This window comes from Camelina sativa, chromosome 6 (assembly GCF_000633955.1).
Source record: "Camelina sativa cultivar DH55 chromosome 6, Cs, whole genome shotgun sequence".
NCBI lineage: Eukaryota > Viridiplantae > Streptophyta > Magnoliopsida > Brassicales > Brassicaceae > Camelina > Camelina sativa.
Window position 1 is genome coordinate 10,509,581 of NC_025690.1, and position 18,400 is coordinate 10,527,980.

At 37.3% G+C, this 18,400-nt stretch overlaps 3 protein-coding genes across 3 annotated transcripts; 2 read left to right on the forward strand and 1 right to left on the reverse strand.

The window, feature by feature from the left end:
• On the forward strand, nt 1,631-7,649 carry LOC104790818. Its single transcript, XM_010516602.2, has 4 exons — nt 1,631-2,076; nt 2,203-2,307; nt 3,270-7,189; nt 7,344-7,649. Exons 2-3 carry the CDS (start codon nt 2,273-2,275, stop codon nt 7,174-7,176), a joined length of 3,942 nt encoding a protein of 1,313 aa, XP_010514904.1. The 5' UTR covers nt 1,631-2,076; nt 2,203-2,272; the 3' UTR covers nt 7,177-7,189; nt 7,344-7,649.
• On the forward strand, nt 7,852-9,571 carry LOC104790819 (phenolic glucoside malonyltransferase 1-like). The gene has a single exon (XM_010516603.2). The coding sequence runs from the start codon at nt 7,894-7,896 to the stop codon at nt 9,364-9,366; it is 1,473 nt and encodes a 490-aa protein (XP_010514905.1). The 5' UTR covers nt 7,852-7,893; the 3' UTR covers nt 9,367-9,571.
• On the reverse strand, nt 11,997-17,975 carry LOC104790821 (kinesin-like protein KIN-5D). Its single transcript, XM_010516605.2, has 23 exons — nt 17,808-17,975; nt 17,177-17,398; nt 16,949-17,078; nt 16,712-16,867; nt 16,135-16,611; nt 15,944-16,041; nt 15,690-15,846; nt 15,542-15,611; nt 15,347-15,423; nt 15,193-15,246; nt 15,032-15,112; nt 14,813-14,924; nt 14,638-14,724; nt 14,385-14,560; nt 14,121-14,282; nt 13,929-14,036; nt 13,689-13,847; nt 13,521-13,604; nt 13,237-13,442; nt 13,028-13,129; nt 12,835-12,944; nt 12,597-12,748; nt 11,997-12,481 (listed from the first exon to the last, which is right to left on the reverse strand). The coding sequence occupies exons 2-23, from the start codon at nt 17,362-17,364 to the stop codon at nt 12,239-12,241; spliced, it is 3,189 nt and encodes a 1,062-aa protein (XP_010514907.1). The 5' UTR covers nt 17,365-17,398; nt 17,808-17,975; the 3' UTR covers nt 11,997-12,238.

Here is an 18,400-nt window from a genome sequence, read left to right on the forward strand (position 1 = left end):
TATTAATATATAGGGGATATTAAAAGAGAGATTTTTGCTGATGTGGCAAGCCCGCAATTTTTCTCATCTGTTAACTTTTCTCTTTTATTGAAAAAAAAAATTTACTATCACATTTGTCAAACACATATTAACTTTATCCTCATCCCTTATAAACCACTCACCAAAACACACATTTTATTTTAATATATAGAACTTCCAAATTTAGTTTATTTATTTGTTTCTAACTTCTCTATTACCAAATATTCAATGCTTTGATTTTTTACATGCACTTTAAATTTGAATATAACATCTTCTATTTATAAATTTTGAGTCATTTGGAAATATTTCAAATAAAATAGTTATAAAATTAAGTAGCCTATCTAAAACTGAAAACAGAAATTAAAATAAATAAATTGAAATAAATATAATAAATTAAAAAATAAAATAGAAAATTATAACAATATGGAAACCTAGTTTAAGTCATAACATACTATTAATTGAAAAATGATATTATAGTTTAAATCAATTCATGACACTTGACAAAATTTCTGATAGATAAAATTTTGGAGCATTTTCAAAAATACCCCTTTTCCATATCCCTTTTTTAAAATACCCATTCATGTTGATTATTTTTAAAATTATCCATTTTTATGTACAAAATAACCAAATTACCCTTTTTGAATGACAACAAGATTGTACCGTCACCAAAATCAAAAAAATTTCCCGCCAAAAATGAAAAAATTTCCCGCCAAAATCGAAAATTTTTCCCGTCAAAAATTATTTTACAAGGTGTTTAAAACCTTTTAAAAACCTTGTAAATTTGTTTACAAGGTGTTTAAAAACCTTTTAAAAACCTAATAAAAATCTTGTAAAAACGTTTACAAGGTGTTTAAAAACCTTTTTAAAAATATTTTGAAAACCTTATAAAAACCTTGTAAAAGCGTTTAAAAAGTGTTTAAAAAACCTTTTAAAACTTTTAATAAAAACCTTTTAAAATTTTTTAAATCTCTTATCAAAATCTTGTAAAAGCGTTTACAAAGTGTTATAAGATTTTTATGAGGTTTCTACCTTATAAAATCTTTTAAACACCTTGTAAATTTTTTTTGGCGGGAAAATTTTTGGCGGGAATTTTTTTTTGTCGAAAATTTTGATAAAAATTTTATTGACAAAATTTTTTTTTAGCGGGAAATTTTTCCGAAATTTTTTTGGTGGGAAAATATGTCGGAAATTTTTTTGGCGGAAAATTTTCTTTTTTTTCTTTTTATTGAATAAAATATTTTTCATCTAAGAGTAAAATGGTGTTTAAAAATTAAAGGAGAGCAAAAATAAAAATTATAAAAAAATGAATATTTTTAAAAAGGTATTTCAAAAAGAGTATTTTTAATAAATTTTCTCAAATTTTTGACACATGTCATAATGGTAATCAGTAACATTTGGAAACTAAACACCATATATCTGAAAAAAAAAAAAAACTAAACACCATATATATTAATAAGTTAATAACATTTGTCAAATGTTAGTTTATTATCACTTTTTCGTTGACCGAAAAAAAAACAAAACAGAAGTAAAGTCCAAAGTCCAAAGTCTAAACGACGCCGTAAAGAATGGGAAAATAAAGTTGATAAAAAATATCACAAGGCTGGATCGTCTTTCTTCTCGTGTCGACTCGCTCTGAGTCGACTCGTTTTACAAACTCGGTCCGTCTCTTCCACTCTCTTTCCCCAACCACTTTTTTTTTTTTTTTCCTTTTTTTTGGTGTTTGTTGCAATTTCACCGTCTTCTTCGTCCTAGTATGCCCTAAGTGTCTGTGGCTTTACCCTTTTTCGTCTTTTCACATAACCCTCACTAATCTGACGGCTCTGTTTCCTTCCACGTCAGCTTCGTCTTCTTCAACCCTCTCTCTCTCTCCGTCACCGTCTTCTCCTCCTTCCTTTAGTTTATCGCGTTATTTATACGGTTTCGCTTCTAGGGTTTCCTCCAGATTCATCTCCCCCTTTTCGTTTTTTCTTTTTCTCCTCTCCTCGAGAACTTGTCTCAATTTTGCTGAAGCAGACACCTTCAAGCTCCAATTTTGTTCAATTCCGGAGACAATTTGAGGTATTTTGATCGTAATTCATCGAAATTTTAAGTTTTGATTGAATTGGTACTGTAAAGTTTTTGTTTTTCTTGTTCGATTCCTAAGTGTTTTTTTTGTTTGTGTGTGTGTTCTGGGTTTGTGTTTAGGGTTAAGAGAATCATACTCTTGATTTGAAGGTTGAGTGGGGATTTGGGGGGTTTTTTTTTATATGAGGGTATGGCGATCGAGAAGAGTAACGTCAAGCTTTCGAGGTTTGATCTAGAGTACTCTCATGGTGGTAGTGGTGAATCTATATCAAGTTACGAAGAACAACTACGTAAAAACTCAGTGGCTAATAATAACAACAACAATGTTGATTCGGAGGATGAAGATGATGATTTTGATGAAGAAGATTCAGGAGCAGGCTCTGATGATTTTGATTTGCTTGAATTAGCAGAAACTGGTGCTGAGTTTTGTCAAGTTGGGAACGTTACTTGTAGTATCCCTTTTGAGTTGTATGATCTCTCTTCTTTGGAAGGTATACTCTCTGTTGATGTTTGGAATGAGTGTCTCACTGACGAAGAGAGGTTTAGTCTCTCCAGTTATCTCCCTGATATTGATCAGCTCACGTTTATGCGTACTTTGAAAGAGCTTTTCGAGGGTCGTAATTTCCACTTTGGCAGTCCTGTTAAGAAACTGTTTGATATGTTGAAGGGTGGGCAGTGTGAGCCGAGGAATGCGCTTTATCTCGAGGGCCGTAGTTTGTTTCTACGAAGCAAACATTATCATACTTTGAGGAAGTATCATAATGACATGGTGGTGAATCTTTGTCAGACAAGGGATGCTTGGATAAGTTGTAAAGGGTACAGTATTGACGAGAAGCTCCGTGTCCTGAATATTGTAAAGAGCCAAAAGACTCTGATGCGTGAGAAAAAGGATGATGTTAAGGAGGATTCATCAGAGAAAGAAGAGCCTTTTGATGGGCCTTGGAGCAGAAAGGAAAAAGATAGGAAGGCTACTCAAAAGAAATTGCCCCGTCATTCTGGTTATGGTGTTGATTCAGGTTTGGAATTTCCTAGCCGGCGGCAGCTGACGGCTGTAGAACAGGACAGATATGGAAAACCAAAGTCAAAACTGAAGTTTCCGTTTGCTAAATCATCTGTTGGGCCATATGCTCCAGGTTATAATGGTTTAAGTATGAATTCTGCGTACAACCCCTCTTCTCTNTTTCGAGGTTTGATCTAGAGTACTCTCATGGTGGTAGTGGTGAATCTATATCAAGTTACGAAGAACAACTACGTAAAAACTCAGTGGCTAATAATAACAACAACAATGTTGATTCGGAGGATGAAGATGATGATTTTGATGAAGAAGATTCAGGAGCAGGCTCTGATGATTTTGATTTGCTTGAATTAGCAGAAACTGGTGCTGAGTTTTGTCAAGTTGGGAACGTTACTTGTAGTATCCCTTTTGAGTTGTATGATCTCTCTTCTTTGGAAGGTATACTCTCTGTTGATGTTTGGAATGAGTGTCTCACTGACGAAGAGAGGTTTAGTCTCTCCAGTTATCTCCCTGATATTGATCAGCTCACGTTTATGCGTACTTTGAAAGAGCTTTTCGAGGGTCGTAATTTCCACTTTGGCAGTCCTGTTAAGAAACTGTTTGATATGTTGAAGGGTGGGCAGTGTGAGCCGAGGAATGCGCTTTATCTCGAGGGCCGTAGTTTGTTTCTACGAAGCAAACATTATCATACTTTGAGGAAGTATCATAATGACATGGTGGTGAATCTTTGTCAGACAAGGGATGCTTGGATAAGTTGTAAAGGGTACAGTATTGACGAGAAGCTCCGTGTCCTGAATATTGTAAAGAGCCAAAAGACTCTGATGCGTGAGAAAAAGGATGATGTTAAGGAGGATTCATCAGAGAAAGAAGAGCCTTTTGATGGGCCTTGGAGCAGAAAGGAAAAAGATAGGAAGGCTACTCAAAAGAAATTGCCCCGTCATTCTGGTTATGGTGTTGATTCAGGTTTGGAATTTCCTAGCCGGCGGCAGCTGACGGCTGTAGAACAGGACAGATATGGAAAACCAAAGTCAAAACTGAAGTTTCCGTTTGCTAAATCATCTGTTGGGCCATATGCTCCAGGTTATAATGGTTTAAGTATGAATTCTGCGTACAACCCCTCTTCTCTTCTTGCTAGACACAAGTATGGTTCAGGTTTGGTTCTTGGATCAGAAGATAATATTGACGATGATGATCAGGATCCACTCTTTGGAATGGGTTCTCGCCGAGGGAAATCTGGATACTCAAGGCCTGGAAAGGAACACAGATTTTCAAGAGACGGTGAACCAATTTCTGAACATTTCATGGGTCAACCACCATATTCATCAAGGCATCCCCACAGCAACTACGCAAAATCGAGTAAATATGCAAATAATGGTCAGCCTCGTGCATTTGCTGACCAGATGAAGCCTGTGAAAGGTAGTCTAGCGGACCTTCGTGGTGATTTATATCGGCATGGGAAGAATTATGGAGATGGCTTTTCTGATCCCAGATATATATCTGATGACTTGAATAGTAGAAGCAAAAAATTGAAGTTTGAGAGGGGCTCACCTGATACTAGTTTGAGATCTTATAGAGCTTCTATGCAACAAATGAACGAGAGATTCTTAAATTCTGATTTTGGTGAGAACCAAGTGCAGGAAAAGATAAGGGTGAATGTGGTACCAAATCCGAGGTCTGGTATTGTGGCATTCAGGGATAGCAGAACGTTCATGGAAAATGATGATACAGAGTCAGATTCATCCCTGGGTTATGATGATGAGGAGAGAAATCGCTTTATGCGGAAAAAATCATCCGTCTCTGTAGATAGGCTGAATAATTCTCATTTTCCAATACTCAAATCCAGGCAAGATAACAAAAAGAGCAAATCCAGAAAGAATGATATGCAGGATAATCAATTGCTTGATGAACGGGGTGCTTACTTGAAATACTTAGGTGCACCTGGAGAACACATCTATGTGCCAGGGACAGAGAAGCACTCCTTCAAGGCAAAACAGAAGGGTAAGATGCGTGACAGGAGTCCCTTAAATCACTTTTCCTCTCGAGATTTTGAAGAGGGCCCGGTCACTAGCTTGAGTGAGTTGAAGGACAGAAACAACAGGAAGGAGTTTTTCAGGGCAAACAAGAATAGTCAGACAAGAGAGCAAATGATTGATAGACAACTGTTTCAGAGACCATCTGCAAAACCAAATTTGTCTGGGAGAAAAAGAGGCTTTGATGAAGATGACGAGTCACTTGAGATGAGAACATTGGTTGATGATAGTGCTCTGGGTCTACTTAGTAGGAAATATGAGGTTTCTGATGGTGACGGTAATAGTGGTGATGAACACTTAGATGCCAGGTTGTTGGTTTCTTGCAGTGCCGTGTCGAAAAAGAGGAAGACCAGAGAGTCTTTGATGGACATGGAGAGGAGGGAGGAGAATGGTGATCTGCAGCTATATTCCGACATTCCGGTTGATGATGTAATTGTCTCAAAGAGAAAGGGAAAGAAGAAAATGGAGGTTGATACTGGTGATTTGGAAATCGGTGACATACCAAAAGCCGGGAAGGGAGTAATTGAAGTAGAGGTGGAAACCAAGCCGCAGAAGAAGCCATTTGTGTTGATCACACCAACAGTTCACACTGGCTTCTCTTTCTCTATTGTACATCTTCTATCGGCAGTGCGTATGGCAATGACAAGTTTGCGTCCTGAAGATTCATTAGATATTAGCAAACCTATGGCAGTGGAGAACGCAGAACATGAAACTGGAGGAAATAATGGTGCTCCCGTGCCCAAGGAGACAGAGGATAACAAGTCGCCACAGCAAGGAAATGGAAACTTGCCATCCCTCACTATCCAGGAGATTGTTAGCTGTGTGAAGTCAAACCCGGGAGATCCTTGTATCCTTGAAACGCAAGAACCGCTTCAGGATTTGATTAGAGGGGTTCTGAAAATCTTCTCCTCGAAAACCTCGCCTTTAGGGGCAAAGGGTTGGAAGCCACTTGTAACATATGAGAAGTCCACAAAATGCTGGTCTTGGATTGGCCCCGTTCTCCTTCCGTCTGAACAAGAGGCTGTTGAAGAGGTAACATCGCCTGAAGCCTGGGGTCTTCCGCACAAGATGCTTGTCAAATTGGTTGATTCATTTGCAAATTGGCTGAAAAATGGCCAAGAAACTCTTCAGCAAATAGGAAGTCTTCCTGAACCACCGTTGTCACTCATGCAGTGTAACCTTGACGAGAAAGAAAGGTTCAAAGATCTGAGAGCCCAAAAGAGCCTTAGCACAATCACTCAGAGTTCCGAAGAAGCAAGAGCTTATTTCCGTAAAGAGGAATTTCTGAGGTACTCAATTCCGGACAGAGCCTTTGTGTACACAGCTGCTGATGGTAGAAAGTCGATGGTTGCTCCTCTGAGAAGAGGTGGAGGGAAGCCAACCTCGAAAGCTCGAGATCATTTCATGTTGAAACGCGAAAGACCACCACATGTCACAATTCTGTGTCTGGTGAGAGATGCAGCCGCCAGATTGCCTAGTAGTATTGGGACAAGAGCTGATGTGTGTACCTTAATAAGAGACTCGCAGTATATCGTGGAGGATGTATCGGATTCACAAGTGAATCAAGTCGTGAGTGGGGCCTTGGATCGTTTGCACTATGAGCGAGACCCTTGTGTCCAATTCGATTCAGAGAGGAAGTTGTGGGTGTATCTACACAGAGACAGAGAAGAAGAAGATTTCGAGGATGATGGTACTTCATCCACAAAGAAATGGAAGAGACCGAAGAAGGAAGCTGCGGACCAAACAGAGGAACAAGAAGCTGCCACTGTAGCTTTCAATAGTGAAGAACAAACCGAAGTTGAAATGGGTACAGAGCCTAAGATTGTTGAGCCCACGGGTTTGGACGAGGATCAAAGTGCAGCAGACCAACTGTGTAATGAGACTGAACAAGCTGCAGAGGAGCAAGATGGTGAGAACAACACTCAGGGTAATGAGCCAACAATGTGGGAGCCTGATCCTGCTGCTGTTGTTGTTTCGAATCCGGTAGAGGATAACACATTTATCTGCCAAGAGAACTCAGCGAATGATGATTTCGATGACGAAACATGATTGGTGATACCAGGTGCGTTTCAAACACTCTCTTTCATATTCAGATTCAATTGATCAGATCAGCCATATTGTAAAACAAAAAAAATTAATAGGTTCATTAGTCCTGACTCGTAAGTCCATTCCTGTTGTGTGATGTTATCCTTCTGATATGCCATTTGTATTTTCAGGTGAAAAGGCCATAGTATGGTTAGTTGTATAACAGAAAGAGAAGCTTATGGATTTGTATAAAAGACGTAACTGTTTGGTCCCAATAGATGTGAAAAGAGTGAGAAATCACAATCACAGAGCTCTCTCTCTCTCTCTCTCTCTCTCACAACAACAGGTTGAAAGAGGTTTCCTAATGTTCTCATGTCATCCATGTTTTCTATTCTTATACAGAAAGAAAAAGAAAAAGTTAGTTAGTGGTGGTATTTAGATTAAACGTCAATATTTGATATATTATAGGCATATATTAAAAAAGATTGTTTCATTAAGTTAACTTTGAAATACAAAAGAAAAAAAGAAATGCTGTTATATATATATATAACAAAGGTCGACCAAAAATCAGAAATTTTTCACTACGATGATTGACGACATTCATCTAAAACTATATAAAACTGTATTGGAACCTTTATTATATCAAGAAAGCATGGATGGCTGAACCTTATAAAACCATTGACCCTCGCTTTGGATTCATGATGCTTCAATCATTTTCATTTTTCAAAATGTGCATATATAATGAGTGGCTCTGTTTTGCGTTATCCTTTTTATCAGTTTTTATACTATGGCTATCTCTCCATCAAAACAACACCAAAGAAAATGGTTTCATCACTGAATATTATACATGTGGAGCGAGTCACTCCTTCAAGCTCCGACTCCTCTGAGTCACTCACTCTCCCACTCACTTTCTTTGACCTTCTCTGTTTCAAAATACCTCCAGTCGAACGAGTCATCTTCTTTCGACTCACCGAAGCAAACCGCTCTTATTTCGACTCAGTCATCGTCCCAAACCTCAAAACCTCTCTCTCTTCATCCCTCTCTCACTATCTCCCACTCGCCGGCCAACTCGTCTGGAAACCACTTGATCCCAAACCCAACATCGTCTACTCACCAAACGATGCCGTTTCATTCACCGTCGCCGAGTTAAAAGCGGAGTTCTCCCACTTAACCGGGAAAGAACCATTCTCCTCCACCGAGTTACACCCGTTAGTCCCTGAGTTACAAAACTCCGACGACTCAGCCTCGGTCATGTCGTTTCAAGTCACGCTGTTTCCAAACCAAGGGTTTTGCATCGGCGTAACCGCACACCATGCCGTTTCAGATGGGAAAACAACAACCAGTTTTCTTAAATCTTGGGCGCACATATGTAAACATCAAGACTCATCTCTACCTCAGGATCTACTTCCGTTTTACGATCGCACGGTCATAAGAAGTCCACCAAATGGCGATATAAAAGTTTTGAACTCATGGCAGACTTTAGTCAAAACGTTCACGGGCGGTAAAGAACCAGTAAACCCCAAGAGTTTAAAGCTTCGTCCGTCGCCCGTGATTAGCCCTGAGGCAGTCCGGTACACTCTTGAGCTCACTCCCGAAGATATCCAAACGCTTGGGGAGAGGCTCAAGAGAGAGTCTTCCTCCTCCTCCTCTTCCTTGTCAAAGAAGCTTCGTTTGTCTACGTTTGTGATTATATATTCATATGCTTTAACATGCTTAATAAGAGCTCGAGGTGGAGATCCGAATAGACCTGTCGGGTTTGTGTTTGGTGCGGATTGTCGAAACGTAGTCATCCCGCCGATTCCATCGAGTTATTTCGGTAACTGCGTCATCCTTAATAGTAGAATTCCATTAACCGCAGGTACGTTTATGGGTGAAGAAGGGTTTTTGGCTTCTACGAGGTTAGTGAGCGAGTTGGTTGAGGAATTGGACGAGAGTGTGGTGTGGAAGATTCCTGATTTTGTTGAGTTTTTTAGAAGTATTCCACAAGGAACACAGGTTATATCTGCTACGGATTCGACCCGGTTTGGAGTATACGGGTTGGATTTTGGGTGGGGAAGACCGGAGAAAGTGATGGTTGTGTCGATTGATCGAGGCGAAGCGATTTCTTTGGCCGAGAGTAGAGATGGGAATGGTGGTGCAGAAATTGGCTTCTCCCTCAAGAAACACGAAATGGATGCTCTCATTGATTTGCTCCATCAAGGACTAAAACTTTGACCACTTACTTACAAAGAAGATATGCCAAAAAAGATTCTCACAATTTCAAAATCATGTTTGTGTGATTGTACCACTGTCTGTCACAGACTCATCCTTATTTTTATTTCTTTTTTTGTGGTGTGTGTGTGTGTGTTTTGTTGTTGTAAAATGTATTTGGAATTTGCATATTTTTCCAAATGTGATAGTGCAAAAATGTTTTAAATGATATTCAATTATTCAACAAATGACAAAGTTTGAGAAATATTTGCATTGTGGTTGTATATGCTTTAACTAGGCCGTATTTTCTCTCAAATAGAAGACTAAACCGAGAAAATTTTCGCATTTTCTATTTGGAACGGAATCATATTGCTCTATGATAGATATTGTCTCTTAACTTAAATAGGATGATGAGAATCATACGATATGTCATATTGTGACAATCAATTGGTTTTACAAATTTCACAAATGAATGAAACACATTGAATTTAAAGAAATTTTCATATAACACACCAAAAAAACTTTTTCTTCCATGGTTTGACAAAGTCATTTACACTTTTCATAGAATATGCATAAGGTTATTTCTAGACAATAATATCCATATAACCAAACTATGTTAGTTTGCTTTCTATTCCAAATGTAATGTCACTTTATTTTAGCTGATTCCTTTTAATAATATATAAACAAATGAAAACAAATAATTGGGGAGAAAAAACAAAGACAAAGTCCAGACATTTTGTGGTGAGAAACCAATTGTCTTCTTCATGGAGAGAAGTGGAAACCAGAACTTGTTCATGAGCGAATAGAATTCTAGTCGGAGTGTTAAAGTTCATTCATCTTTAGACCTATGTAACTGATTTAAACATCCTAATAAGTAACAAAAAACACAGAATTATAAGCTTATCAAATTTAAAATATGTTAATATATGCTAGATTTACATGATTTTTATGTAAAAAACATTAAAAAGTAAAGAAAACAAAGAATTATGAAAAACTGAAAATGACGACTGCAAAAATAGGGTTGCAGAAGAGAGAACTTAGGTTGAAGATGACTGTAAAAATACAATTATACCTTCATTATGGACGTACACAAAAAAATATTATGTACGTATATGACTATATTGACTTAAACGTACATACAACAACTAAAAATAAACTATACATCATATACGTACACGATTATATTGACTTTAATGTACACATTCTTACCAAGAATTGCAAAATAAAGGTGGTAAGTATATTATCGTTTTATATTACTTGTATATATATATATATGTTGTATAATATATATCTTGTATGATGCAACCAGAGTTTATAGGAAGGTTAAATGCACAACGAACCTACCAATATCATCTTCCTAGATATAACGCACGATGTAACGCACATGAACCAATTTCTGGTTAAGGGTGTCGATCCACACCATAAGAACGTACTGTTGTTATCAATAGGAAGATTAAAATCACCACAAATCCACCAATGTCATCTTCCTGGAAATCTCTTGCTCTTCGATATTGTTTTCATTCTCGAAAAATCTTTTATTGTTAATTACCTCGTTTTCGAATGATCACATGAACCCAAAAAACTATGTACAATATAAGTATAACTCTCACCAACAAGTATTTTTAAAAAATGGTCAAACATACACAGAACCTAAAAGTTAAATCCTAAATCGTAGACATACATGATCATACTTAAACGTACATAACCCATAAATAAACCCTATATTGCATACGTGCATGATCATATTGGTACTTCAATGAACACAACCCCTAAAAATCAAACGATAAAACCGTTTACGGACACGATATTAACTTAAACGTACACAAACCCTAAAACATATGTGTACACAGTCATATTGACTTAAACTTACACAATCGTATTGACTTATATATACAAGATTATATTCGTGTATTCGTGTCACACTCGCATTTGGTTTTGGATCTCGTAAATTAAATTGTTATCGAGCCCATATTTATATATATATATATATATATTTTTAACTTTAGATTTTATCATGTTACGTTTCTTTCAACCAAAATTATACGTGATCAAGACCTTTCGTATCTCCCCTGCTGCAGACATGTCCAATGACTCAGAAAACTTCTCCAATCTCCCTCTAACCTTCTTCGACTTAAATTTTACGAAACCTGTCAAAAACCTATATTTGTATAAAGATTTTCTTGTTTACAAACACAACATATGTTAAAGTGGATCAGTTGGTTTTCAGTTTGATTGTGCTGAATCTAACTAAGGTCACGGGTTCAAATCTTAACTTTGTAACTTTTTTTTTAATTTTTTCTTTATCAGAAAAACAAAACGACGTCGTTTTGTAGTTCTACATGGCATATGTCGTTTTCCCTCGTATGTCTTATAAATTTTACCATGACAAAGATTCTTGCAATAATCGCATAATGGTCGATAATTATTACTTTTGTGAAAAATTTCAACCTCCAATATCCCATTTAATTTGAAATTTTGATCAGGCTTCATGTATGGGTCTTCACCCAATAAACATTCAGTATGAATAGTGGTGCAACACTCATCACACCAATGGAACATTTGTCTGTTGGTATCTCCTAAATCACGTTCACATACCTCGCACCAACAAGAATTTACTTCCCCATTAGTCACAACAACTATAAAGAAAAGAATAATTCAGATAACTAAGCTCGATATTAATGGTATAATTGTACAAACGATTGTATGTCATTTCCAAATTTTCTCTAGTACAAATAAATAAACAATAAAGAATATTAGATAAAAGCTGATGTTTTTAATTCTCCAAACCAAAACTCCATGAATAAAAGAGTTTTTACGTGTATGCAACAATACTCTCTCTGTACAGTGTAACACTTAACCTGTCCTTCGGTTTTGTAGCACCAAGCCTCTTGATGTTTCAGTTCACAGCAGAGAGGGGGAATCTTGAATCCGACACAGCTGCCTCGTAAAGAGAAGGAGCACGGATAAGGTGTTGCTGCTGCTGCTGCTTTGCATCCCCATTAGCTTGCTTCAACAATTTCTCATCTCGAAATACTCTCAGTAACTCGTCTGATGCTGGAGTTCTAAGTTCCTCGATGGACTCAATGCTCGGTATGTCGATTGGTCTTTTCCTTGGCGTTGAGCATGATGGTTCATCCACCTATTGCATCCATAAACACATCAGTATTGTAACTAGACTCTAAGACCAACTATAATATATGAAATGTGCGGTTTTCTTGGTTTGTTTTTGTGCGAGTTGAAATCTTAAAACTTACTACATATTCATCAAGAAGACATTTCCCAGCATTCTCTGTGATCTCTACGATCTTGTGATTGTGATCACTCTTGAGCTCTACCAAGTCTTCACAGCATGGAATGATCATGGAGTTGACCTTTGTACATGCATCATTATCGAGTTGCAATGAATCTGAAAAAGAAGTAAACGTTCAGCAAAAAAATGATGAAGAACTTTTTGAATCTGTCAATTTAAGGGAGTTAGTTAGCTCTACTCACGATCAATGGAAGTAAGGAGGCTGCCATTTGCAGCATCAAAAACATCAAGAGAGGATGATACAGCAGACGAGAATTGAGAGCGTAGGTTCTCGTTGGCATCCATGCCACCTCTGTTGAGAGATTGAAGTGATAAGTGACTTGAAACAAATGAGAAATGGTGAAACAAAGAGAATTGTTTATGCCGAGATCAAACCTAACGATGGAGTCAACAGAAGCCAAATTGTTGCGTTCTAGACTAACTAATGATTCTTGAGCTTTCCTCCATTGATGTGCACTCATCTCAGCCTTCTCCATGCTACAATTATCCATTTCAAAAAAGTCAAGCAAATGCATGACAAAAGCTCGGCGCTTAAGATAAGATATGCTGTGAAGTTTTGTAAACTGTGAGAATTTTATTTATACCAGTTTAAGAGAACTTCTTGCATAGCTTTCTTCCCACTCTCAACCGCTGAAGTGTCCTCGTGGTGGCTAGATTCTGTTTTCTCCATGTGAAGGCTCCACTCAGCTTTAATGGAAGATGTTGAATCTTGCATCGTTGACATCTCATGTTGTAGGGTGGTTGTTCTGGTGGATGTGCTCTCGCGTAGATCGTGTACAGCCATTTGGACCTAAAGATTAAAGATTTTTCTCAAAGCCGTTAATCAAATGCATTTCCTAAGAACTAACATGCATAATTGCATACGTACAAGGTTTTTCTTCCTAGCATTAGAATTTGCCAGAAGTTCTGCTACTTTCTCTAGCAATTGTCTCTCTTCATTTGCAGCACATTCCTACAAGACAGAGGAAATAGCATTAAAGCTTATGCAAGACATTTGCAGCTGAACATGTGTCAACAAGGCAAGAACCGGAATCACCTCAAACTTGTTTTCAAATTCACTCAATTTCTTGTGGTTAACTGTCTGGGCTTCTTCCACAATCCCGGTTAGTTTGGTGGCATGCGTGTCTAGAGTCTTGAAGAATTCTACTGTTACTTTTGAAACTGACCTTGCTGTATCCACAGCTCGTGAGTGCGCCTGCAAATAATAATGTTTCAAAACCAACATGTCTGATATCAATATTTTAACATTTTAAAGGATCATCGAGGATTATTAAACCTTTCGTTGCTGCTGAGCAAATGTAATAAGCTTCTCTTCCTGTTTGTTAAGGCTACTTTGGAGATCTTGCAGTAACATGTCAGCCTCGGAAGCAAAACCCTTGAAAACCTACAAGAGACAACAAAGGACGGAGATTGACTCAGAACAGAGATAACAATGGGTCTAGTGGGATAGATCAAATACTAGACTTACATTCTCAAGTTCATGCGAGTGTTTCGATACTTCTGAGTTCAGGCTACCAAATGTCGATTGAGAATTTCCATCTAGCTTCACAGCTATGTTATCAAGAGCTTCGATGCCAGAACCATACACTGTCTTCAGTTTTGAAAGTCTCTCACGGAGTTCTTCAGTAGCCTTTACAAGAAAAAAGCAGAATGAGGCTAAAATGGTCGGTGAAAACAAAAATGGCCATAGAGAAAGAAACAAAGAAACCTAGTTCAAATTATGATGTTTAACCTCAGATTTTGTCGAGACAAAGGACTCCATGTCTTCCTCCATGTGTTTAAGTTGAACCTCTTGTTGAGTAACAGAAGAAGCAACAGTCTTATGCAATAGCTCAAGCTGTTGTGTGAGCTGTGACTGAAACTTTTGGATGAGAAATCTGTTCCCGTCCTCAATTTCGTCCTTTCTTTCTGCATAACAACAGCATATAGGAATCAGGGAACATCTATCAACAGAAATTGAAAACTTTGGTCCATGAATATTTTACCTATTTTGGAAAACAAGTTGGAAACATCTAATGCTGCCGTTTCTAGTTCTGTCCGCAGCTGAAAGGCTCGCTCCACAAGTGATTTTTCTGAAAGTCGCAAGAAAATTGTAAAAACCCCTAACTGCTAAAATATTCCTCATAAGTCATAAGTAGAATAGTAAGGAATATTAAGTACCTGACTTGAGGAGATTAGATATTACAAATTCCTTCTCTTTAATTGTTGCATTCGCCTGTCTGTATTTTTCTTCAAGATCAAACAATGAGCACTCAGTTTCCTCGAGTTTTTTCTGATATTTTGTAGAGAGATACAGTTAGCTTTTCATGCATTTCAATCAGCATATATAGAAAATGGCTTTGGGAGAAGTTAGAAGAGTAATCAGGCCCAGGCGTATACCTCAGTTTTCTCAAGTTTCTCACTCAACTCCGCAGTTAAAAGCTGCTGAGAATTGTATAGATCCTGAAGTTCAACTACTCGCTGCAAGACCAACATAATTGTTACAGAGATATCAAGTGAGGCACTAATGGTATATGGAATCAAATGATGTGGGTTCATACCTTGTCCTTGGATTCTGATTGAAGTTCTAATCTTTCTATCTTTTCAGCCATTGCCTATGATTTAAACACAACTGAATAGTGTTACTAATCACATTTAGGATTGAAAAAGAGGAAGGCATAGATAAGAACCACTCAGTTCAGAGAAAAGTAAAACCTTTTTCTCAGCCTCTTCTTGAATATAGCGGTCTTTTGGAATATAAATCCCGTTTTTCTCTCTCGCAGCATATACCTCTAAGAAAATATAGGAAATTTATTAAGCAGATGCAACAATGAAAGCAGAAACGAATAAAACTTACAATACCATGAAAGGAATACTATGAACTAATAGATCAAATGATCATATTCATACCTTGCTTCAGTCGGTCAATTTCAGAGTACAGATCTTTCATGACAGCAGTTTTCATCATCTTCTGGTTGATCTGGAATCAAGAGGAAGTTATTAGCGCTTTTGTTTTGTGCAAGAGATAATAATGCAGAAGAACGTTGTTAAAACTCACCTCTGGTTTGTTCTTGATATTCTTGGCGCGATGTGCATAATCCAAAGTGCTTAGAGTCTCTTCTAAACAATGGATGGAAGGTGAAATTGTAGCGATAACACACGTTTTCGTCTTTCCTCCCAATGAATCCCTCAGGAGCCTCGTCAACTTGCTATCTCTGAAAATTCAAAAGGCAATACCTGAGTACCCTCTAATGGCAACAAGAATATTATAAACTAGTAGTTCCTTTCAAAGTTTCAACTGATCACTTGTACCTGTAAGGAATATGACCAGAGTGCTCAACAAGCGCGTTAATGACACGGCCAAGAGTAAGTAAACTCTTGTTGATCTCTCCAGCTTCTCTGGCTCGTCCCTGCAACAACAGTTGTCAAATTATTTACCACTAAATTCCATGACTCCCTTGAAGACACTGACATTGGAGACAATAATAATAAGATAAGTATACCTCTCGCGCACCAGAACGTGAGATATTTTCAGAACCAGCAAGGTCAACAAGATTTAGTTTCCCGCATTTGATCATCTCTTCTCCCTCTGGAGTATTTTCCTTGATGTGAATAGTAATAGAAAATATTGAATGAGAGCGACTACTTTGCTTGTTCAAAAGAGTTTCAGCTGTACGCCTTTTCGCAGAACCTTTTTCCAAGATCTTGTATATTTCATTCGCTGTACTAACTATCTCTTCTTCTAAGCCACGGACAAAGACACTTCCTTTCCCGTCTTCCATGAGGGCAATCGATTTTTTAGACTTCTCATCAACAAATTTTATAGTCTCCTCTGGTGCTAAAAGATCTGAGATTTCCTCGTTATATAATTCTAGGAAGGTGACCTTCATGCTATATTCAGCACCCTGAGCTTCTAATATGTCGAAAATTTGCTTAACAGCTCTTGGAATAACACCCGCATCACTCGGGAACTCACCATTCTACAAAAAAAAAAGCAACCATAACTACTTAACAAAACTACAAGAAAGATTATACTGAATCATACAGAAGCTCAATAGGTTTTTTTTTAGAGCGATCAACCTTTTTCCTCGCACCTCCTTCCATTGTATATGTCTTTCCAGTTCCAGTCTGACCATACGCAAAGATGGTACAGTTGTAACCCTCAAGTACTTCAAACACAATCGGACAAATGGCTTGGTCATATAAGTCCTTCTGTTGAGATGCCGGACCAAAGACCTGAATATTTCAGAGAGAGAAATAAGACAATTGAGAGACAAGCATAATCAAGAAACAGGCTTTAAGACAAATATATATAACCTTATCGAAAGCAAAATGTCTATCAATATGCTTTCCAGCAATACTCTGAGTAGCAGCAACTTCTCTACGATTCTCGTTACAAGAAATCACCACCGGTGTATGTATTCTAGCCTCATCCTCACTCAATGGCCTATTAAAGAACCAGCAAGAAAGATCAAAACCCAAAAGAGACCAAAATACAAAAAAAAAAAACACAGAGCAGCTTTAGCCTCTAAACAAAAACCACACCTGCAACGCAATATGACCTGCACATTCACACCCTTTTCTTTATCATTTCTATTTGAAGAATTCGAGTCAGAAGATCTCGACTCTCTAGCTGATTTATCACTTGATCGTGGTGTCTGAGCTGGTGAGAGAGATACAATCCCACCTCTTCGTTGCTGAATCGAATCCATTCTGCTAAAATTATCTACCATTTAGGCTCTCTCTCAACACTTGCAAATTCCCCTCCTGCACAACAAACACAAACGGATCACATTGAGTAAAATGGATCCAAAGACGAACCAAAACAACATTCCTCAAAACCAATCAAACATATATAAAGGTAACATTTTTAGAGATGCCCAGAAACTAAAACTACAAATCCTAAAAATTTCGTATAGTTTGACTCAAATTTAGTAACTTTCTGACTCAAAATTGACTCCATTTCATGAATCAGCAAAAAAACAAAACAAAATGTGAACACTTTGGTGAAACTATGCTACTTCAATATGTAGCTACTCTAATACCAAATTTCATCTATAGATCGATGACACGAAATCGGATCAAACAATCGATCACTAAAAAAGAAGAATCTTGGAGAAAATGATTTCATTGAGTAGTACTTTTTCAGGAACACTCTGGAGATTTGAAGACTTACACAGAGAAGGACAAGGCTTAGCAATGGCGGATACGAAAGAGAGAGACTTGGAAAGAGAGAGAGAGAGAGAGAGAGAGAGAGAGAGAGAGAGAGAGAGAGTGTGACTTCTTCAAGTGCATTTATTGTTCCTTCTTCTCAAAGCAGAGAGATGAGAGGAGAAGATGAGAGATGAAGTAAAAGGCACAAAACTAAAAAAGTTAAAAAGATGAACGTTTTGTAAACGACGTCATTATAACGGTTTAAGAAGACCGGATCCAACCGAAATCTTGGTTCCGGTTTTCTAATTAATTATCCATATTATTTATATATTTTTTATGAAAGAAGAAAAAAACAGAAGATAAATTCATAGTTTCATATACATTACTATAATTCATTTTAAAATTTTAAATTGTGTATAGATAAAATAGAATTGTGAAACTTATCCGGTTTGATCTAATTGAGGCTACCGGTTAAGTTTGGGTTATTTTGATCTGAACTTATTTGTTTTTGTTAACGGCGTCAAATCAAATCGTTTACTTGAATTATGCGTTAATTGCTCTTTCCATTTTTTTAATGTTTTTATAATTAATTAAGATTTTGTTTTTTTCTTTCCC

Bases quoted from the DNA above. Each gene is read 5' to 3' on its own strand.
- LOC104790819 (XM_010516603.2), top strand. From the start codon at position 7,894: ATGAGTGGCTCTGTTTTGCGTTATCCTTTTTATCAGTTTTTATACTAT.
- LOC104790818 (XM_010516602.2), top strand. From the start codon at position 2,273: ATGGCGATCGAGAAGAGTAACGTCAAGCTTTCGAG.
- LOC104790821 (XM_010516605.2), bottom strand. From the start codon at position 17,364: ATGGTAGATAATTTTAGCAGAATGGATTCGATTCAGCAACGAAGAGGT. The intron at 16,868-16,948 runs GTTATATATATT...TGAAATATTCAG, and splicing joins GACATTTTGCTTTCGATAAG to GTCTTTGGTCCGGCATCTCA. The intron at 13,443-13,520 runs GTACGTATGCAA...TTTAATCTTTAG, and splicing joins ATGCTAGGAAGAAAAACCTT to GTCCAAATGGCTGTACACGA.